At 34.8% G+C, this 21,415-nt stretch overlaps 1 protein-coding gene and 1 pseudogene across 1 annotated transcript; both read left to right on the top strand.

Moving 5' to 3' along the window:
* The first annotated feature begins 556 nt into the window (after positions 1-556).
* Positions 557-17,705, top strand: LOC108530582 (zinc finger protein 85). Its single transcript, XM_017873574.1, has 4 exons — positions 557-621; positions 1,108-1,234; positions 1,705-1,803; positions 15,741-17,705. Exons 2-4 carry the CDS (start codon positions 1,201-1,203, stop codon positions 17,297-17,299), a joined length of 1,692 nt encoding a protein of 563 aa, XP_017729063.1. The 5' UTR covers positions 557-621; positions 1,108-1,200; the 3' UTR covers positions 17,300-17,705.
* A 1,693-nt stretch (positions 17,706-19,398) lies between these two features.
* Positions 19,399-21,415, top strand: part of LOC108530581 (keratin, type I cytoskeletal 18 pseudogene) — an 11,592-nt pseudogene continuing 9,575 nt past the window's right edge.

Raw genomic sequence — 21,415 nt, 5'->3', positions numbered from 1 at the left:
TCTATGCAAAACAGGATCAAGGAAATGCTTAGTTAAACAAGATGACATTTATTACCCAGAAAGTTCTAAAAAAAAAATTGTCAGGAGATACCTGCTCTCTAGGGTGCCAAAGAAAGATGACTTAAAATTGCTATTACAAATTATAGAACAGGGAAGATATCTGTATCCTGAACTTTGCATAAAACTGATTTTTTTAATGTTAAAATTCAGACTGTAATTTAATTTTGGAGGGGCAGTATCACAGCTGTGATGCTGTGTCATTCCGTGTGCATCAACACATCATGAAAATTTGTCCTAGTGCAGTTCATGTTAATGATTCACTTGGTTAAAGAGTTCTCTGACAGATTTTGTCACTATAGAGTTATTTTTCTCTTCATTATTATCTTAATGCAGCTAATGTACATAAACCATCACAGTTAATCCAGCAGCTGCCCTTTTTTCTTAGGTTTTTTGTTTTGTTTTGGTTTGGTTTGGTTTGGTTTTTTGCATATATCTGTCTTTGGAAAGTCAAAGCTCTTATCTTTGTTTACAGGCCAGAAAAATTAGGAAAAACACAGGGCTCTTTCCCTTACTGGATGTTTGACAAAATACTCTTCTTGACCGAAAACATTGACCTTACTGGTGAGCTTGTTAGAAATTCAGACAATCAGACTTTATTCCAGATCATCTGAAAAAACAACCTGCGTTAACAAGTTCTCCAGTTTATTGTACACATTAAAATTTAAAAAGTACCTTCTAATTCAACCTGTCTTTTCCATCTGAAAACGTAACTCATTCTGTACAATGCATATAGAGCACTCAAAAGTATACATTTTATGCCCTTAATTTTATACTATATCATCCATAAAAGTATCATATATACACTGATATTGTGGATATTATGCCACTCTCTTTTCTTAGAGTTATAAAATACATTAGAGAATATTTCTGTGTTAAAAAATTATTTTATAATTTTAGTTCCTCCTGTAAGTCAGAAAATTATCTTTACTCTCTCATTTCACCTTGAGTCAAATTAAAAATGCTTTTCATAACCACTTGGTAATTGTGTGTATGTGTGTGTATGTGTGTGTGCTCGCGCGCGCGCGTGTGTGTGTGTGTATTTTTCAGGGACCATTGACATTTAGGGATGTGGCCATAGAATTCTCTCTGAAGGAGTGGCAATGCCTGGACACTGCACAGCGGAATTTATATAGAAATGTGATGTTAGAGAACTACAGAAACCTGGTCTTCCTGGGTGAGGATAACTTCAATACACAATTTCTAATATACCCTAAAGGTTTTATTTCTTTTCTTTGTGGAATTTTTTTTGGTAAAGTGTGATTTGCATAAATTAGTTTCAGATCCCTGTTTTCAAGAAAACCTTGGGGATTATACATGTAGAAAAGAATTTATTCAAGATGTTTCATTTTTAACTTTCCAAATTCCTGAGCTGATCTGTATCCTTCACTCTAGATTACTAAATTCCACAAATTTCGTGGCATAAAATATTCTTGCCCATACCTTAAAACGTAATTGCCAACACCAATTTTTGATTCAATAGTACTGGATAGTAAAATTAAGAACCTACAAATCAAAATATTTTAAATATTTGGAAATGTCTGTTATAAATTAGTATTTTGGGATTAACTTACTATTAAGCACATTACTAGATTGGTCATTAGAGAATATGAGCAGGATTTATATTATTTATTTTTAATAAAACAGGTATTGCTGTTTCTAAGCCAGACCTGATCGCTTGTCTAGAGCAAGGAAAGGAGGCCTGGAGTATGAAGAGACATGAGATCATGGTGGCCAAACCCCCAGGTAGGTGAAAGTGAAAATGAATACAGTAGACGACAGAGATGAGAGGTCCAAAAGTCAAGGAGAAAGCCAGTCCTTAAAATGTGATTTGGGAAGCTGTGTTCCAAAGAATATAGTTTCTCGGAAGCCTGAGGTTTCTTTCTTTTCTTTTCTTTTCTTTCTCTTTCTTCTTTTTTTTTTTTTCCCTCACATGGGGGCATCTTCTGTCTTATGCTTTTAAATTCTCTAAGGATTCTACTTTCTCTTCGGTGATCTTCAAGTTTACAGTTAGAGCCAAAGTCCTCTTTGTGGCATATAAGAGACTGCACAGTCTGACTGCTTTTCATTGTTTTGGGGGACACACAAATATCTGCATAATTTTGGAAAACTGTCTGTTAAACAATTTTTTTAATTCTATTTTTGCATCATGTTTGAAATGTGTGAATAGTGGTTTCTGTTCCATTGAGGGGTTTTTTGGTTCATTTTTCTGCACATTCCATCCTGTTTGTATTACTACAGTCTTGAAATATAGTTTGAAATTATAAAGTATGATACCCCTATGCTTTGTTCTTTTACCTCAAGATTGCTTTGGCTATTCAAAGTTTATCATAGTTTCATGTATGTTTTAGAATTGTATTTTTCATTACTGTAAAACTGCCACTAGATTTTTTTTTTTTTTTTTTTTTTTGCTCTTGTTACCCAGGCTGAAGTGCAATGGTGTGATCTCGGCTCACTGCAACCTCCACCTCAGGGTTTCTCCATGTTGGTCAGGCTGGTCTCAAACTCCTGACCTCAGGTGATCCACCTGCCATGGCCTCTCAAAGTGCTAGGATTATAGGTGTGATCCACCATGCCTGGCCACCACTAGAATTTTGATAGGGAGTTTATTGAATCTATAGGTTACTTTGTGTAACATGACACTTTAACAATATTTATTCTTTCAATCCATAGACATAAAATATTTTTAAATTTATTTGTGTCTTTTCTAGTTTCTTTCTATGATATCTTATATCTTCCAGTGTAAAATGTTTTACCTCTTTGGTTAAATTTGTTCTCAGAAATTTATTAATTTGATGCTATTATAAATAGATTGTTTTCTTTATCAGATAGTTTGTTTTAAATATATGGAACCATAATTTATACTTGTATGTTAATTTTATATTTTGCTAATTTACTGAGTGTATTTATTAGTTTAGACAGGTTTTAATGTACTATTGATGGTTTTCTATATATAAGATTATATGATCTACAACCAGCAACTTTTACTTACTTGTCTTCAATTTCAATGGCTTTAAACATTTTTTTTGACTAATTCTTCTGCCACATACTTCCAGTGCTATATTAAAATAGAAGCATTGACAACAGTATTGGGAACAGGTGCTTGATGTCACAAAAATCCTTTGAGAGACAAAGGATGTCTCAGCAAGGCTAGTTTACTTTCTGCAGAAAGAGTACATTCGCCAGCAGTTTTGCCACAAGAATGCACTGAACAAAGGAGACAGGGTCACTTATAACCTGATGTGTCCACCCTATTGCTGTGTCTGGTTTCCACTGGCTACAACAGGACCTCACATTCTGTATTTGTTCCAATTGGCTAGCAACTCAGAACTTTCTAAAAGAGGCAAAGGCAGAGGAGAACAAAGGAAGGAGGGAGCAACTTGTGGAATGCTGAGAAAGGTAAAAACACCTCCAAATAAGGAATAGGAACAGGCTATGACCTAATGCTTGCTTGGACCAGTATAAGCATGCCAGGGCAAATATTTAGGCTAAAATGTGGGAGCTAAGAACACAAAGTACATTGATTACTTTATTACAGCTAGCAGATATCTAAGAATGTTAGCATAGGTCTTTGAATACATTTTACTTCTAAGAAAAGTTACTATTTATTCCTAATTAGATGAGGAGGAAAGTCCCTTTGAAGAGGAACCTCTATTTCACATTTTACAATGAGCACAATATAGTTTTGCATTGGTGTGTATGAATTTGAATGAGCAAACAGCTCTTCAAGTTTTTGTTTTGTTTTGTTTTGTTTTGTTTTGTTTTTGAGACGGAGTCTCGCTCTGTCACCAGGCTGGAGTGCAGTGGCATGATCTCGTCTCACTGCAACCTCTGCCTCCTGGGTTCAGACCATTCCCCTGCCTCAGCCTCCCAAGTAGCTGTGACTACAGGTGTGCACCACCACACCTGGACAATTTTTTTTGTATCTTAGTAGAGATGGAGTTTCACCATATTGGCCAGGCGGGTCTCAAACTCCTGACCTCGTGATCCACCTGCCTCAGCCTCCCAAAGTGCTTGGATTATAGGCATGAGCCTCCGCGCCTGGCCCTCTTCAAGTTTTTATAAACCGGTTTCAGAAGGTTAAGATCTTCTGTTGGGCCCCCAGGGTGGTGGGATGCCCTCTGGGTTTATAGTGCAGAGGAGTTGTAGCTTAATCACAAGGCTTCTGGGTCTGCACTAGGGTCTACCTTTAGTTGGTTTGTTATAAGAGGCTTGGGTAGCTGTAACTCCCATTTTATTTTTGGACAGACTGAATATCCTTCAGGACTTCTATATATAGGGCAGGTTTCTGCAGTCGAGTCTAATAATGGCAGGGCTTATATCAGATGTGGATGAGTATGGTTTTCACTGAATACCAGAAAGCATTTCTCCAGGACACTGTGGGTTTCTGTTTAGGCAGAACTGGCCATGAACTGTGACTTAGGGAGCTGGAACTGAGTCATTAAACTGCTTTGGGGACCACAGTAAAGACCAAGGTCTGCAGGCTTGTCTGCATGTCTATAAATTGGTGTCTTCCTTCAGGCCTCTGGAAGGGCAGGGCCTTTCATACTGTGGCTGGGAGGTGTTTGGGATGATTACAAAGTAAGTTCAGAATTGTCAGTTGGACCAACCTGGGTGGGCCATTTCTTTGGTCTGTAGTCAAGAACAGAGTTTCTGTAGTTTGCCACCTGAATGAGGCCCTACCTTCTGAAAAGGATACTCCTCAATCTTGGGCTTTAGCAGTTTCACAAGTCCCTCCCTGAATCTCAAAACTCTCTTACAGGCACTTATTTTAGAGATAGGGTCTTGCTTCAGACCCTAGGCTAGTCTTGGTTTTTATTATTGAGATGGAGTCTCACTCTGTCACACAGGCTTTGGTACAGTGGCATGATCTTGGCTCACTCCCATCTCCTCCTGGGTTCAAGTGACAGGCACACACAACCACACAGGGCTAATTTTTGTATTTTTAGTAGAGACATGGTTTTGCCGTGTTGGATAAGCTGATCTCAAACTTCTGACCTTATGTGATCTGCCCACCTCAACCTTCTAAAGTGCTGGAATTACAGGCATGAGCCACCGCATTTGTCCTAGGATGCTCTTGAAATCCTGGCCTGAAGCAATTCTACAACCTCAGTGTACCATGTAGCTGTCATTACAGGGATGAGCCATGATGCCTGGCTCTCTCATAAGGGCATTTTTGTCAGGAAAGGCTGAAAAATTTTCTTGCTGTTGGAGCATAAGAAAGTAGGGCACCTTTTATTTTTCCATCTTGCTGATGTTACTCTCTATACATTTTTACTTTCTATATTCCATTTCAAACTTGTCTGTAATTTTAGATTCAGACATTTAGAACAATATGCTAGAATTTACATGTTATGTCTGAAGTAAATTAGACAATTTGTAGGCACTCCATATTTACTAAAATAGTTACTTATAAATTTAAGTTTGCTGCAGGTAAAACGGAATTATAGGATATTCAACCACTTTCTTCAGCCTAAATCTAAATAATAGCATAATTTATTCCCAAATATTTGTTTTATATATCAGAGGCTATAACCGTCTTCTGCTATATATGTGTGTGTGTATACATATATATGTGTGTGTGTGTGTATTTTTTTTAGCAGTGTAAGGCTATTTGCTTCTAAATTTGGATTGCAGCAGTTTCATTTTGTGTAAAAATGCATATATTTAAAACAAAATTTATCTCTGGTTTCTTTTAAATGATTATAAAAAGTTTCTCATTACAATATTCTATTTATGCTTATACTGCATTTTCTCTGAAATTTTACTGCCATAGGTGCCTGCCAATGATTCAAAATACCTGCTTTCCATGAGTACACAGTCAAATATTGTTGTCTAGACACATTATTTCTTAATGGTACATCAATATTGCAAACCAGAGTTTATGAGTAAACATTTATTACTCTCTTGCAGTTCCATATTAGTGTGTTTTTTCAGTGTCGGTTTGTTTTTTGTTTTTTGTTTTGTTTTTTGAGACGGAGTCTCGCTCTGTCACCCAGGCTGGAGTGCAGTGGCACAATCTCAGCTCACTGCAACCTCTGCCTCCCGGTTCAAGCAATTCTTCTGCCTCAGCCTCTCAAGTAGCTGGGACTACAGATGCACACCAGCACACCTGGCTAATTTTTGTATTTTTAGTAGAGATGGGGTTTCACTATATTAGCCAGGCTGGTCTCGAACTCCTGACCTCGTGATCTGCCCACCTCGGCCTCCCAAAGTGCTGAGATTACAGGCCTGAACCACCACGCCCGGGTAGTGTAGGTTTCTTAACATCAGTTTATTGTGTTTTTTTGGTTTTACTTATGCGCTATAATTTTAGATGACTTGCAATTCTGTTTGTACACGTTAAGTCAATGTGAGGTTTCATTAAGACATAATCAGCCATATGTCTATAACAATCTAATTATATAGGTATGTGTGCTTATCTATAAATATGACCCCCAGTCTGGAGTGCAATGGCACAATCTCAGCTCACCACAACCTCCGCCTCTGGGTTCAAGGGATTCTCCTGCCTCAGCCTCCTGAGTTTCTGGGATTACAGGCATTCACCACCACACCCAGGTAATTTTGTATTTTTAGTGGAGATGGGGTTTCTCCATGTTGGTCAGGCTTGTCTCAAACTCCTGACCTCAGGTGATCTGCCCACCTCAGCCTCCCAAAGTGCTGGGATTACAGGCGTGAGCCACCATGCCCTACCTCTTAGCTGATTTTCAGTGGTTGTTTCATCTTGTTTACGTGAGTAGTCATGGAGATCATCTTATTTTCACCATGTGTTTAATGATGAATATATATTTCTTTTGTGTGAAAAAAATGCTTTTGTGATATGAAGATAATTCCTGAAAATATTTATAATTCTATATTGTTTTCAGGTTTTTTTTAGAAAAAATGTTTTTAAAACACATAAAAGTTGTCATCTTAAGTCTATTGAAGTGTACATTTTAGGGCCACGCATGGTTGTGGCTCACATCTGTAATCCCAGAGATTTGGAGAGGCCAAGACAGGAGGATCACTTGAACCCAAAAGTTTGAGACTACCCTGGGCAACATATGGAGACTCCTTCTCTACAAAAAATTTCTTTAAAATGGCCTGGCATTTTGGTGTGCACCTGTGGTCCCAGATCTTTGGAAGACTGAAGAAAGAGGATTACTTGAGCCTGGGAATTTCAGGCTATCATCAACCATAATTGTGCCACTGCACTCCAGCTTAGGTGACAAAGTGAGACCCTGTCTCAAAAAAAACATAGCTCTATATTTCAGTAATGTTAAGTATATTCACATTGTTATGCAAAAGACTTCTAGAAATTTTACATCTTGTAAAACTAAAACTCAATACCCATTAAGTAACAACAACCCATTTTACCCTCTCTGGTGCCTTTGACAAACACCCTTCCACTTTCTGTTTTTATGAGTGTGACCACTTAAGATATCTCATATAAGTGGAATAATATTGTATCTACCATTTTATTGCTAGCTTAGTTTAAGTGACATAATACTCTGAAAGGTTAAATTGTTACAAGATAATCTGTTTTAAGTCTGAAAAAACATTTCATTGTATGTATATGTTACTTTTTTGATGTGTTTATAAATCAAGGGACATCTGGGTTGCTTCAGTGTTTTGGCTTGTGTGAATACTGGTACAATAACCATGGATGCTCAAATATGTCTCTCAGGTTCTATGTTGCATACTTTGGATATACATTCATAAATGTGACTGCTGTACTTAATAATTCCAGTTTTAATTATCTGAGGAACATTTATGACATTTTAAAATAATGGCTGCATCTTTGTTTTCCACCAATTAATATGGGTTTTATTTTCATTGCATCAGCAACAGATTTGGTGGGGTTTTTTTTGTTTTTTTTTCTTTTTCATAGTGGCCATTCTAATGGGTGTGAGGCGATTTTGTTTTCATTGTGATTTTATACATTTCTCTATAAATTAGGAATTTTGCATTTCCTTCTTCCCTCCCCGTGCTTCGCCCCCACCCCAGATGGAGTCTTGCTCCAGGCTGGTGTGCAGTGGCATGATTTCAGCTCACTGCAACCTCCACCTCCAGGGTTCAAGCAGTTCTCCCCAGCCCCCCAAGTAGCTGGGATTACAGGCACATGCCACCACACCTGGCTAATTTTTGTATTTTTAGTAGAGACAGGGTTTTGCCATGTTGGCTACGCTGGTCTCAAACACCTGACCTCAAGTGATCCACCTGTCTCAGCCTCCCAAAGTGCTGGGATTACAGGTATGAGCCACCGTACCTGGCCACATTTCCTTTCAAATGCTTTTTCCCATTCATGTATTCTTTTTGAGAAAAATTTAGTTCAATTACTCATTTCTAAGTAAAATTATTCAACTTTATTGTTCAGTTTTACAAGTTGTTTATATATTCTCAATGTTAACTTCTATGACATGTGATTTGCAAATAGTTTTGCCTATTTCCTTGGAGGCATTGTCACTCTGTTGAATGTTTTCTTTGATGTGCAGAAACTTTGAAGTATAGTGCAGTTAAATTTTACTGTTCTTTTCTTTTTTGCTCATGCATTTAATGTCATATCTAGGAAAACAGTGCCAAGACCAATGTCATGTCTTTCCCCGTTTATTTTTATATCTGGGTATTTTATTAAAAAACATTTTTCATAGGTGGTTCAAGGAAATAATCCAACTTCATTTTATCCATGTTGATATCCAGTTTTCAACATTATGTCTTGAAGAGATTTTTTTTTTCTATTGTGAGCTCATGGCCACTTTACAAAGATCATTTGATCATATACAGAAGAGTTTATTTCTGTGCTCTCTATTCTGTTCTTTCATCTGTTTATCTGTTTTTGTGTCAGTACCACATTGTTTTTGTTATTATAGCTTTTATTTTTTTATTTTTTTCTGAGATGGAGTCTCTCACTGTCTCCCGTGCTGGAGTGCAATGGCATAATCTCGGCTCACTACAACCTCTGCCTTTCAGGTTCAAGTAATTCTTCTGCCTCAGCTTCCTGAGTAGCTGGGATTACAGGCACCCACCACCACACCCGGCTAATTTTTTGTATTCTTAGTAGAGATGGGGTTGCAGTATGTTGGCCAGACTGGTCTTGAACTCCTGACCTCATGATCCACCTGCCTTGGCCTCCCAAAGTGCTGGGATTACAGACGTGAGCCACCGTGCCGGCTTATTATGTTTTAAAATCAGGAAGTATCATGCCTCTGTTCTTTTTCATGGGTGTTTGGCTATAGTTTATAATCAAATTTTAAACAATATTTCTGTAAAAAATTGTGGTATTGGGATTTCTGGTTAGATTATATTGAATTTGACACTGTAGGTTGTGTTGACATTTTGAAAATTAAATTTTTTGAAACTTGAGCAAGAATATGTTGAATGGTGTGTTTTATTTTTACATAATTTTGGATTTTCCAGTTTTACTTCTGCTTTTAATTCCTAGTTGCATTCAGTTTTGGTCAGAAAACACACAGTGTATAATTTTTGTCTTCTTAAATTTATTTGTTGTTGTTGTCATTGTTATTTTGACACAGAATCTTACTCTGTCACCCAGCCTGGAATGCAGTAGCATGATTTTGACCCACTGAGGCCTTGGCCTTCTGGGGTCAAGTGATTCTTCCACCTCAGCCTCCCGAGCAGCTTGGACTACAGACATGCAGTGCTATGCCTGGCTGATTTTTTGATTATTTGTAGAGGCAGGGTCTCACTTTGTTGCCCAGTCTAGTCTCAAACTTCTGGCTCCAAATGATCCTCCCACCCTGGTCTCCCAAAATGCTGGGATTATAGGAATGAGCCTCTTCACCCAGCCAGTATTCTTAAATTTAGTAAGATTTGTTATGTGTACAAGGTGCAAATAAGAATATTGTGCATTCTCTTGCTTTTGACTGAAAACTTTTGTACATGTCTGTTAATCCTAGTTGGTCTGTGATATGGTTTAGATGTTCATGTTCTTCAAATCTCGTGCTGCAATGTAATCCTCAGTGTTGGATGTTGGACCTGGTGGGAGATGTTTGGATCATGGGGCAAATTTCTCATGAATGGTTTTGTACCATCCTCTTGGTAATCAAAAAGTTTACACTCTGTTATTTCAAATGAGAGCTGCCTCATTAAACGAACCTGGCTCCTTCACCTCACATTTGCTGTCTTTTACTATGTGATATGTCCAGTTACTCTTGGCCTTCCACCGTTGTGGAAGCTTACTGAAACCTTCCACCAGAGGCAGATGGTGGCACACACTTCTTGTACAGTCTGCTGAACCAGGAGCCAAACGAACCTTTTTTATTTATAAATTATCCACTCTCAGGTATTCCTCTATGTGCAAAATAATATATTCTGTAATGTTGTCTAAGTTTTCTGTTTTCTTACAGATCTCTCTCTGAATTTTCTATTTATTATTAAAAATGGGGTCTTGATGTCTACAATTATTATGTTGCTATGTATTTCTTGCTTCACTTTTGTCAGTATTTGCTTTATATACTTTGGAGCCCTAATGTTGTATATACATATACACATAAATAGGCATAATAGTTACAGATTCCTGGTAAATTGACCCATTTTACTATAATATCAATCTTTGTCTCATGCTAGTACGTAAAGCATATTATGTCTAATATAATTATGAATGTCTCACTCAATTGTGGTTATATTTGCATGGAATAAAAAGTTTTTCTGTTCTGTTACTTTCAGCTTATTTGACTCTATATTTTCCAGTTTGTTATTGGTATTAAATATTATTTTATGTTGTGTCTCTATTAACAGATTTATATTTTGTTTTTCATATTCTACAGAGAATTTAAGAGTTTTATGCACCATTATTATGATAATAAATAATGTTATCTATGTTGATATATTTAATAAAGAGTTTTTTATTTATATATATTTCTATGATGCTTTTCAGCATCATTTTATTTTTTAACATAATGGACTCATTTAGCCTTTCTGTTTTCTTTTCTTTTTTTTCTGTTTTATTTTCTATGCAGTGTCTCACTATGTTGCTCAGGCTGATCTTCAACTCCTAGTCTCAAGTGATCTGACTGCCTTGGCCTCTTAAAACTGTAGGATTTACATGCATGAGCCACTGTGCTTGGCAACCATGTAGCAGTTTTGTAGGACTGTGCTAGGGGTGATGAATACCCTCACCTTTTATTTTGAAAAGTCTTTATTTTATCTTGTTTTGCAGTAAAATAATTAGTAGTGTAATTATTATATATTTTTATATATTTATNTTCTTTTTTTTCTGTTTTATTTTCTATGCAGTGTCTCACTATGTTGCTCAGGCTGATCTTCAACTCCTAGTCTCAAGTGATCTGACTGCCTTGGCCTCTTAAAACTGTAGGATTTACATGCATGAGCCACTGTGCTTGGCAACCATGTAGCAGTTTTTGTAGGACTGTGCTAGGGGTGATGAATACCCTCACCTTTTATTTTGAAAAGTCTTTATTTTTATCTTGTTTTTGCAGTAAAATAATTAGTAGTGTAATTATTATATATTTTTATATATTTATATATTAATATATAATTATAAACATACTTTCAGGTAGTATTGTTTAAGAATTTTTTATTACATCAGAATTTGGAAAGGTCTCAGCTTTTTTTAATCTTCAAGTAACCTCTGTATTACTTTTTTGCTATATTCTTCTATGATCTTTTTCATGAATATGTTGTTCTGCTTGATAGTGTCCAATAAGTTTTACATTTCATGTTTTAATTTTGTTTTGCACTTTTATATTTTTGTGTTTCATATTTAAGAGTATTCCAGCTCACATTAGTTAATTGTGTTTTGATGTTTTAGTTTATATTATAATCGTGTATGAAAATATTTAACTCTGCAATTTATGACAGTGTGAAGCAAAATCAAATATGAATCAGCCATACGTCTATTGCTAATGTGTTTATGTTTGTCTGTATAAATATTATTTCTGTTTTCCTATAACTTGTGTATTTGTTGTATAGTTTGGTTGTGAATGGTTGTTTAATCTTGTGTAGGTGAGTAGTCATAAAAATTCTTCTACTTTTATCATCTTATTTATTTCTGAATGTATATTATTTCTATGTGGGAGAAACACTTTTGAATTTGAAGATAATATGAAAACTATCATTACCCTGTATCTTTTTTAGGTATTTCTGTTTATTTTACGTATCAAAACAAAATTTATAATAAAATATTTTAAATATTCAATTTAGTCATCTTAATTATATTGACATTGTTATGCAACATATCATCAAAATGTTTTTATCTTGCAAAGAGGAATCTGAATACACATTAAACAACTACCAATTTTTCCCAGTTTGTGACACTTTTCAAACACCACTCTGTTTTCCTTGTCTAAGATTGTAACTGCTTTAAGTATCTTATACAATCTCTGTCTTTCTGTGGCTAGCTCATTTTATTTGGCATAGTGTCATCAAGACTTATCTTTACAGTTGTTAGAATATTTCCTGCTTTTTGAAAACTGAGGGATATTCCAGTATTTTGTTTTTTGTTTTTTTGAGATGGAGTTTCACTCTGTCACCCAGGCTGTAGTGCAGAGTGCATTGACGCAATCTCGGCTCACTGCAACCTCCACCTCCTGGGTTCAAGCAATTCTCCTGCCTCAGCCTCTCAAGTAGCTGAGATTACAGGCATGCACCACCATGCCTGACTGATTTTTGTATTTTCAGTGGAGGCGGCGTTTCACCATGCTGGACACACTGGTCTTGAACTCCTGACCTCAAGTGATCCACCCGCCTTGGCCTCCCAAAGTGCTGGGATTACAGGTTTGAGCCACCATACCCGACCCATTCCAGTATTTTTATATTTCAAATTAAATCTGCTGAATGGTTTAGTGACAGAAATTTGCATTGCTTTCACCCATTGACTTGCAGTAATAATGCTGCAATGATTATGGGTAGGCAAATGACTCTTTATATGACATATACATTACGTGTGTACTGCATTCTCTTATTAGTGTACCTTTTCAGCTTTATACTTATACCAAGTTGTTTTAATTTTATAGCTTTGTACTGTGTTTGAAATCAGGAACTATAATGCCTCAAACATTGTTTCTTTTTTTGAAGAATGTTGGGTACTTTATTGTCTTTTGAGATTCCATATACTTCTGAGGTTGCTGTTTCTATTTCTTCAAAAATGCAATGAGAAGTTTTAAAAACATTGCCTTAAATCTGTAGATTACATCGAGCAGTATGAATATCTTTACAACATTAATTATACCCTGATTCCATTTTTATCATAAAGAGCAATTTATAAAATTTTAGTTTTAAAAAATTTGTTAAGACTTATTTTTTGTCCTAACAGGTGGCCTGTCAAAAAGAATGTTGTATGAGCTATTGAGAAAGGTGTATATCCTGATGTTACTGAGAAGTGTTCTCTATACCTGTTAGAAGTAATTGTTTTATATTACCTTAAAGTTATCTGTTCCCTTCTAATATTCTGTCTTGTTTTATTTTTATTATAGATAGTAGGTATTGAAATATCCTACTATAATTATATTGCACTCTATGTGTTTCATCAGTTCTGTCAATATTTGCTTTATATATTTGGAACCTTAATGTGAGATACACACACCACAAAATGTATATAGAAATTTGTCAGAGGTTCCCAGTGAGTGAATCTATTATTGTTTAATGTCCTTCTTTGTCTCTTTGGAGTTTTGATTTTAAAGTACATTTCATAAAATATGACAGTTTTAACTTAAGATGTAGCTTGTGTAATGTTACTTTGACCTCTTCTGCTCTCATTTGGTTAAAATTTGCGTGGAATGTCTACTTCCATCTTGCCACTTTCAGTCTTTCTTTATCATTAGATCTCAACTGACTCTTGTAGAAAGGCAAGTTGAATCCTGGTTTTTAATTTTTTTTAATACCCTTTATTGAAAGTATGTCTTTTAATTAAAATTAATTTTTTATATATTTAATTTTCTGAAACAGAAAGACTTACTAATGTTATTTTATTGTTTGATTCTTGTATCTTTGTTCCCAATTTTCTCTCTTTCTTTCTTTGTGTCTTTTTTATTTTGTACTAATATGCTTTCACTTTTAAAGTTTTATTTTATATCTCTATACAGATTTTTTTGTGGTACCTTGGGGATTACATAAAATCTCTAAAAGATGCAACAGTATATTTAATTCTGGCAAAAAATGAACTTTAATTGTATACAAAAAATCTTTCTCATTATATCTGCCTCAACGTATTGATGTTGCTAATTATATTTTTATGTTGTAAGTACATTAATGGGTGTTTATAATAATTAGTGTTTTTATTTTTCAACTTTTATAGAATAACTAAAAATGTTTTCTGCACCATTGTGATAATGCTAAGGAATTCTAATTTTGGATATGTGCATATCTTTCCCAGAAAGTTATGCATTTTTATATAATATGTTGTTTTCTTACATTATGTTATTTTAAGCATCTTTGATTTATAGGGCATATGCAGTGCCAGTATACTTTTTTAACTAATTGCAGGACTATTACAAAATCACACAGTTCCCTTCTGGCTTGCAAAATTTTCATGACAAATTTACTGGTTATCTCATAAGACTATGCTTATAAATGACACATCACTTTTATCTTGCAGCTTTCAGGATTCTCTACTTGTTTGTGACTTGAAATTGAACTCATGTATGTGTTTGTTAAAAATATCTTTGTGTGTATTCTAGTTTGTTGAGCTTCTTCGTTTTTACATCATTTTTTCTTATATTAAATTTTTTTTTGTATTTTTCACTTCCACAATTTCTGTTTTTTTATATTTTTAATATTTTGTTGTTATCCTCATTCTTCCAATTTTCAATAGTTGTCTGTGTTTCTATTTTCCTCATTGAATATTATTCAGGTTTTTAAAACTAATTTGTATATGTTTATTTTAATGGTAGCTTTCTGAAATTTTATATTTCTGATGGGGCTATGTTGCCCTAATATTTTGTATACATTGTAATCTTTCATTGAAATTTAGACATTAAAAGCAAACTACCTGTAACAATCTTCATAATATAGCTTTGTCCTGGCATAGTCTGAAACCAATGGTCTTGGATAGAGATTCTGAACTCTCAGATTCTGATTTCAGATTCTGAAATCTCTAACATGTTCTTAGGATGTATCTTGTCTGGAATTTTTTAGGTTTTTTTAGTTAAAGGAGTTTGTATGTTTCTTCTTAATAGTCAGTAATCATTTGCTACAACTATTTCCTGCCTGTAGTATTGCAATCTCTTTGCTGCTGTAGCATTTACCTTTGATCTCACCAGACTCAAACTGCCATTCCAATGTATATACCATTTATTTCAGTACAGAAACCAGTGTCTGGAAAAGTCCCTGGAAATCAGAAATAAAAATGTTTTTGCCACTGTTTTTTTTGTCTTTTATAAAAGAAACCAGGAGTTGCCAATTTACTTCTAAAGGCACTCTGTTACATTGGGCAGCAGAAAGAGCTGTGTTGTAAATGTAATAAACTGTTTTTTTCCTATGTGGCTCTTTGCATTATGCTCACCTGGGGCACTGCACACACTTAACTCATTTATAAATTTTCCACAAACGTATTTTGGTCAGTATGTTTTTGTTACATTTATATGTCTATGAAGCATTTAGGGCCTATGGTGTTTTGCTATGCCATCTTACTTAATGTAGTTTGTTTAGTTTCATATGTTACATTAGTAAACTATCTTCATCTAAGTCTAGCAAGTGGAGTAATTTGTCATTTTTATTTCTTTCAGTTATGTGTTCTCATTTTGCCCAAGACCTTTGGCCAGAGCAGAATATAAAAGATTCTTTCCAAAAAGCAACACTGAAAAGATATGGAACATGTAGACATGAGAATTTACCTTTAAGAAAAGGCTGTGAAAGTGTGGATGAGTGTAAGATGCACAAAGGAGGTTATAATGGACTTAACCAATGTCTCACGGCTACCCAGAGCAAAATATTTCAATGTGATAAATATGTAAAAGTCATTCATAAATTTTCAAATTCAAACAGACATAAGATAAGACATACTAAAAAGAAACCTTTCAAATGTAGAGAATGTGGCAAATCATTTCGCATGATTTCATGCCTAACTCAACATAGCAAAATTCATACTAAAGTAAATTCCTACAAATGTGAAGAATGTGGAAAAGCCTTTAACTGGTCCTCAACTCTTACTAAACATAAGAGAATTCATACGGGAGAGAAACCCTATAAATGTGAAGAATGTGGTAAAGCTTTTAACCAGTCCTCAAACCTTATTAAACATAAGAAAATTCATACTGGAGAGAAACCCTACAAATGTGAAGAATGTGGCAAAGCTTTTAACCGATCCTCAACTCTTACTACCCATAAGATAATTCATACTGGAGAGAAACCCTACAAATGTAAAGAATGTGGTAAAGCTTTTAACCGATCTTCAACCCTTACTTCCCACAGAAAAATTCATACTGGAGAGAAACCCTACAAATGTGAAGAATGTGGCAAAGCCTTTAACCAGTCCTCAAACCTTACTACACACAAGATAAATCATACTGGAGAGAAACCCTACAAGTGTAAAAAATGTGGAAAAGCCTTTAACCAGTCTGCACACCTTACTACACATAAGATAATTCATACTGGAGAGAAACCCTACAAATGTGAAAAATGTGGAAAAGCCTTTAATCATTTCTCACACCTTACTACACATAAGATAATTCATACTGCAGAGAAACCTTACAAATGTAAAGAATGTGGTAAAGCTTTTAAACACTCTTCAACCCTCACTAAACATAAGATAATTCATACTGGAGAGAAGCCCTACAAATGTAAAGAATGTGGAAAAGCTTTCAACCAATCCTCAAAACTTACTGAACATAAGAAAATTCATACTGGAGAGAAACCCTATGAATGTGAAAAATGTGGCAAAGCTTTTAACCAGTCCTCAAATCTTACTAGACATAAGAAAATTCATACTGAAGAGAAACCTTACAAATGTGAAGAATGCGGCAAAGGTTTTAAATGGCCCTCAACCCTTACTATCCATAAGGTAATTCATACTGGAGAGAAACCATACAAATGCGAAGAATGTGGCAAAGCTTTTAACCAATCCTCAAAACTTACTAAACATAAGAAAATTCATACTGGAGAGAAACCCTACACATGTGAAGAATGTGGCAAAGCCTTTAACCAGTCCTCAAACCTTACTAAACATAAGAGAATTCATACTGGAGAAAAACCTTACAAATGTAAAGAATGTGACAAAGCTTTTAAATGGTCCTCAGTCCTTGCTAAACATAAGATAATTCACACCGGAGAAAAATTACAAATGTGAAAATTATGGCAAAGCTTTTAAGCAATTCACAAGTCTTATTAAACAAGAAAATTTATACTGGAGAGAAACCCTACTAACCTGAAAGATGTGACAGTAATTTTGACACCACCTCAAACTTACAAGCATAAAAGTAATCATACTGGTGAGAAATTCTAAAAATGTGAAGAATGTGGCAGTCTTTAAATGGTTGTCACACTTTATTTTAGGTAAGAAAATTCATACTGGAACAAACTACAAGTGCGAACAATGTAGCAAAGCTTAATTTATGCTCACATCTTATTGCACAGAAAAGAATTTACAGTTGAGAAAAATTATACAAATATAAAGAGTGTGGAAAAGCCATTAATATCTGCTCACATCTTATTCAGCATCAGAAAGTTAGTACTTAATAAAAGCATTATGAATGCAATTACTGTCCAAAAAGCATTCAGAAAATATGTCTTTAATGTGAAAAAGAGTAATCATTTTGAAGACAAACATTGCAAATATAAAGAGGGTTGTAGTACCTTGTATCACAAATCTTATTGTACTGATTCTGTACTAGAGGAAACCCCTGAAGCAGTCGCTTAAACTTTGTTTAACATCAGAGATTTTTTTTTTTTTTTTGAGACGCAGTTTCGCTTGTTATCCAGGCTGGAGTGCAATGGCGTGATCTCGGCTCCCCACAACCTCTGCCTCTCGGGTTCAAGCGATTCTCCTGCTTCAGCCTCCCGAGTAACTGGGATTACAGGCATGTGCCACCATGCCTAGATAATTTTTGGAAGAGACGGGGTTTCTCCATGTTGGTCAGGCTCATCTCAAACTCCTGATCTCAGGTGATCCGCCCACCTCAGCCTCTCAAAGTGCTGGGATAACAGGCGTGAGCCACCACACCTGGCCAACATCAGAGAATTTATATTTGAGAAAAACCCTGCAAATGTAACAAATTTTGAAAGACCTTTTCAAAACTACAGCTTAAAAGCAGCAGAGGATTCATACTAAAATATATTTTTGCAGATGCAGTAGATATAAAAATATATTTAATCCAAAGTTTATGTAAATATCAGAGGATTCACAGTAGAAATATCTAAGGCGCTGTCACTTCAGACACTACACTAAATCAGAGTGCTGAGTCTAGAAAAGAATCCAAAACTAATTTTGGTGGATAAATTATTTGTATATAACTTTAAAAGAAGTACAACATTTTCATTACAATTCAAAGTATACTTTTTTTCCTTAAAAAAATTACAGGTTTTTTGAAAAGCAAATAATCATGTAATTCAATTTTCAAATTACTTCATGCTCTTTCTTCTTCATTGCTATTGTATTCACATATGAAAGCATGTGATCAGTTGCTGCATCAAAGACATGAGATTTTTTTTTATTAGGTGGTCATTATTTATGACCTTTTCTATTAAAGAATAAGAGCATTAAGCTGGGTGCGGTGGCTCATGCCTGTAATCCCAGCACTTTGGGAAGCAGATCATGAGGTCAGGAGTTTGAGACCAACCTAGCCAATATGGTGAAACCCCATCTACTAAAAACTACAAAAATTAGCTGTGCACTCTGGCGCACACCTATAATCCCAGCTACTGGGGAAGTTGAGGCAGGAGAATCACTTGAACCCAAAAGGCAGAGGTTGCAGTGAGCTGAGATCGCACCACTCCACTGTAACCTGGGCGACAGAGCAAAACTCAGTCTCAAAAAAAAAAAAAAATACACTATTCTTATGTACACTCCAGCCTGGGTGACAGGGTGAGACTCCATCTCAAAAAAAAAAAGAACAAGAATATTAAAATGTAAGATGCATGATGAAAATCTAAGTGGTGGGGCTCTTTGTGATTAACATAATATTGAGTGATATATGAGGTAGTTGTTCAGAGTAATATTCTTCTGCATTATAGTGAATGAAAAACATTTTTAGTTTTAGTTAAAATTAGTAATATTTTACTAATTATATTTCTCTAATAAAATGCAGTACATTTTAAATTTTCAGATTACATGTAAACTTAGCTTTTAATTAAACTTTTTTAACATATTATGACCATTGTACATTCAGTAATGCGTTATTATGCCACTAAGTTTAACCTATCTAGCTTACTCAAGAATGTAGTTTAAAGATGGTTACAGTGTTCAATTTGGTAACATAATGAACTAACATCTCTTTTGCCAGTGACTTTAAACTGCAAACTGGTTAAAGAATATTGTTCTTGTAGGTTAAATTTTTATTCTTTTTTTCTTATATGAACTTATTTTTTAAAATTTTTGTGGGTACATAGTATGTGTATATATTTATGCCATATATAGAATATTTTGATACAGGTGTATAATATGTAATAAACACATCAGGGTAAGTGAAGTATCCATCACTTCCAGCATTTATCCTTTGTATTACAAACCTATTCTACACATTTAGTTATTTTGAAATGTGCAATTGTTTTTGGTTACAGGGTCATTTTATGGTCATAATAAGAATTGTATAGAAGTATTAATAAAATCCATACATTTCTGAATTCTGAATAAACATTTAAAATTTTTTAATATTTTCTTTAAACATGTGGCCTTTCTGCCTGCAAACATACAGACTCTTAATTTTTATTTACATAGAGGTCGAATACACATATATTACTCTAAAGATAAACCTTAGGGGTAAGAAAATTATAAAGTATATGTGTTTTGTGAATATGAATTTGTACCTATATTCAGAAGAAAACAGCAATATTGGAGCAAAACAAATCATGTTAATAAGGTAAATAATTAGCTGTGTGCCGTGGCTCAACGCCTGTAATCCCATCACTTTGGGAGGCTGAGGCAGGTGGATCACCTGAGGTCAGGAGTTTGAGACCAGCCTGACCAATATGGTGAAACCCCATCTCTACTAAAACTACAAAAATTAGCTGGGTGTGGTGGTGTGCACCTCTAGTCCCAGTTACTCAAGAGGCTGAGACAGGAGAATTGCTTGAACCCAGGAGGTGGAGTTTGCAGTGAACTGAGATTATGCCAATGCACTCCTGCCTGGGGGAAAGAGTAAGACTCATCTCCAAAAAATGATAATAATAATAAGCTAACTAGTTTACTAGAAAACTGAATATCTCAAAAATGCTGAAAACAAATGTATACTCTCTGCTTTATGTTGAATATATTACTGTAATATATCATGGCTTATGGTTCAGAATCTTCTCATGCAAATATTTTTGTTTTGACTTGCCTGGTACGCATGCTGGACCTATAATTTTCTTGTTTTTTATAATTTTTTTATAGTTGCTGAGGCATTATGTGAGTTTGTCAGGGATTATAATGCTTTTATAAAATTTAGTAGTGCACACAAAATAATTTTTAGATGTAATTCCAAAATTAGTGTATTAAGTTATATTTTATGTTCTTAGAACATTTCATTTCTTCTTTTAATTGAAGAACTCTATTTAACCTGCTTTTCTTTAGTTGTTCTTTTCACTTTTTATGATTGAAATAACTATATTTATTTATTGAGCCAATTTTTTTTTCAGGTAAGTACTAAGGATGCTTTATAAGTCATGAGGATGTTTTTATATATAAATATAGCAAACAGACATGACAGTGCTTGCTGTGTAACAGATGCTCCATAACAAGCTATAAATATTCCTGCTGAAGTTAGTTTATAGCTTTAAGTCAGAGATGGAAAATATCAATGGTGAAAAAATAATATTGATTCTTCATGTTAAGAAGACGTTTTTTCCAGGTTACAGAGCTGACTCTTGCTGAATTTAAAGAGAAATTCTGCTTCCTTTATTTTCTTTTTTTTATTATTATTATACTTTAAGTTCTAGGGTACATGTGCACAACATGCAGGTTTGTTACATATGTATACATGTGCCATGTTGGTGTGCTGCACCCATTAACTCGTCATTTACGTTAGGTATATCTCCTAATGCTATCCCTCCCCCCCACACACAATAGGACCCGGTGTGTGATGATCCCCTTCCTGTGTCCAAGTGATCTCATTGTTCAATTCCCACCTATGAGTGAGAACATGTGGTATTTGGTTTTCTGTTCTTGTGATAGTTTGCTGAGAATGATGGTTTCCAGCTGCATCCATGTCCCTACAAAGGACATAAACTCATCCTTTTTTATGGCTGCATAGTATTCCATGGTGTATAT

This window comes from Rhinopithecus bieti, unplaced genomic scaffold (genome assembly GCF_001698545.2).
Source record: "Rhinopithecus bieti isolate Rb0 unplaced genomic scaffold, ASM169854v2 scaffold_8501, whole genome shotgun sequence".
Classification (NCBI taxonomy): domain Eukaryota; kingdom Metazoa; phylum Chordata; class Mammalia; order Primates; family Cercopithecidae; genus Rhinopithecus; species Rhinopithecus bieti.
The sequence above is the reverse complement of the archived record's forward strand: the minus strand, read 5'-3'. Positions and strand labels throughout refer to the sequence as shown.

Coding starts and splice junctions, on each gene's coding strand:
- LOC108530582 (XM_017873574.1), top strand. CDS start 1,201: ATGTTAGAGAACTACAGAAACCTGGTCTTCCTGG. Junction 1,235..1,704: donor CAGAAACCTGGTCTTCCTGG/GTGAGGATAACT, acceptor TTAATAAAACAG/GTATTGCTGTTTCTAAGCCA. Junction 1,804..15,740: donor CATGGTGGCCAAACCCCCAG/GTAGGTGAAAGT, acceptor TATTTCTTTCAG/TTATGTGTTCTCATTTTGCC.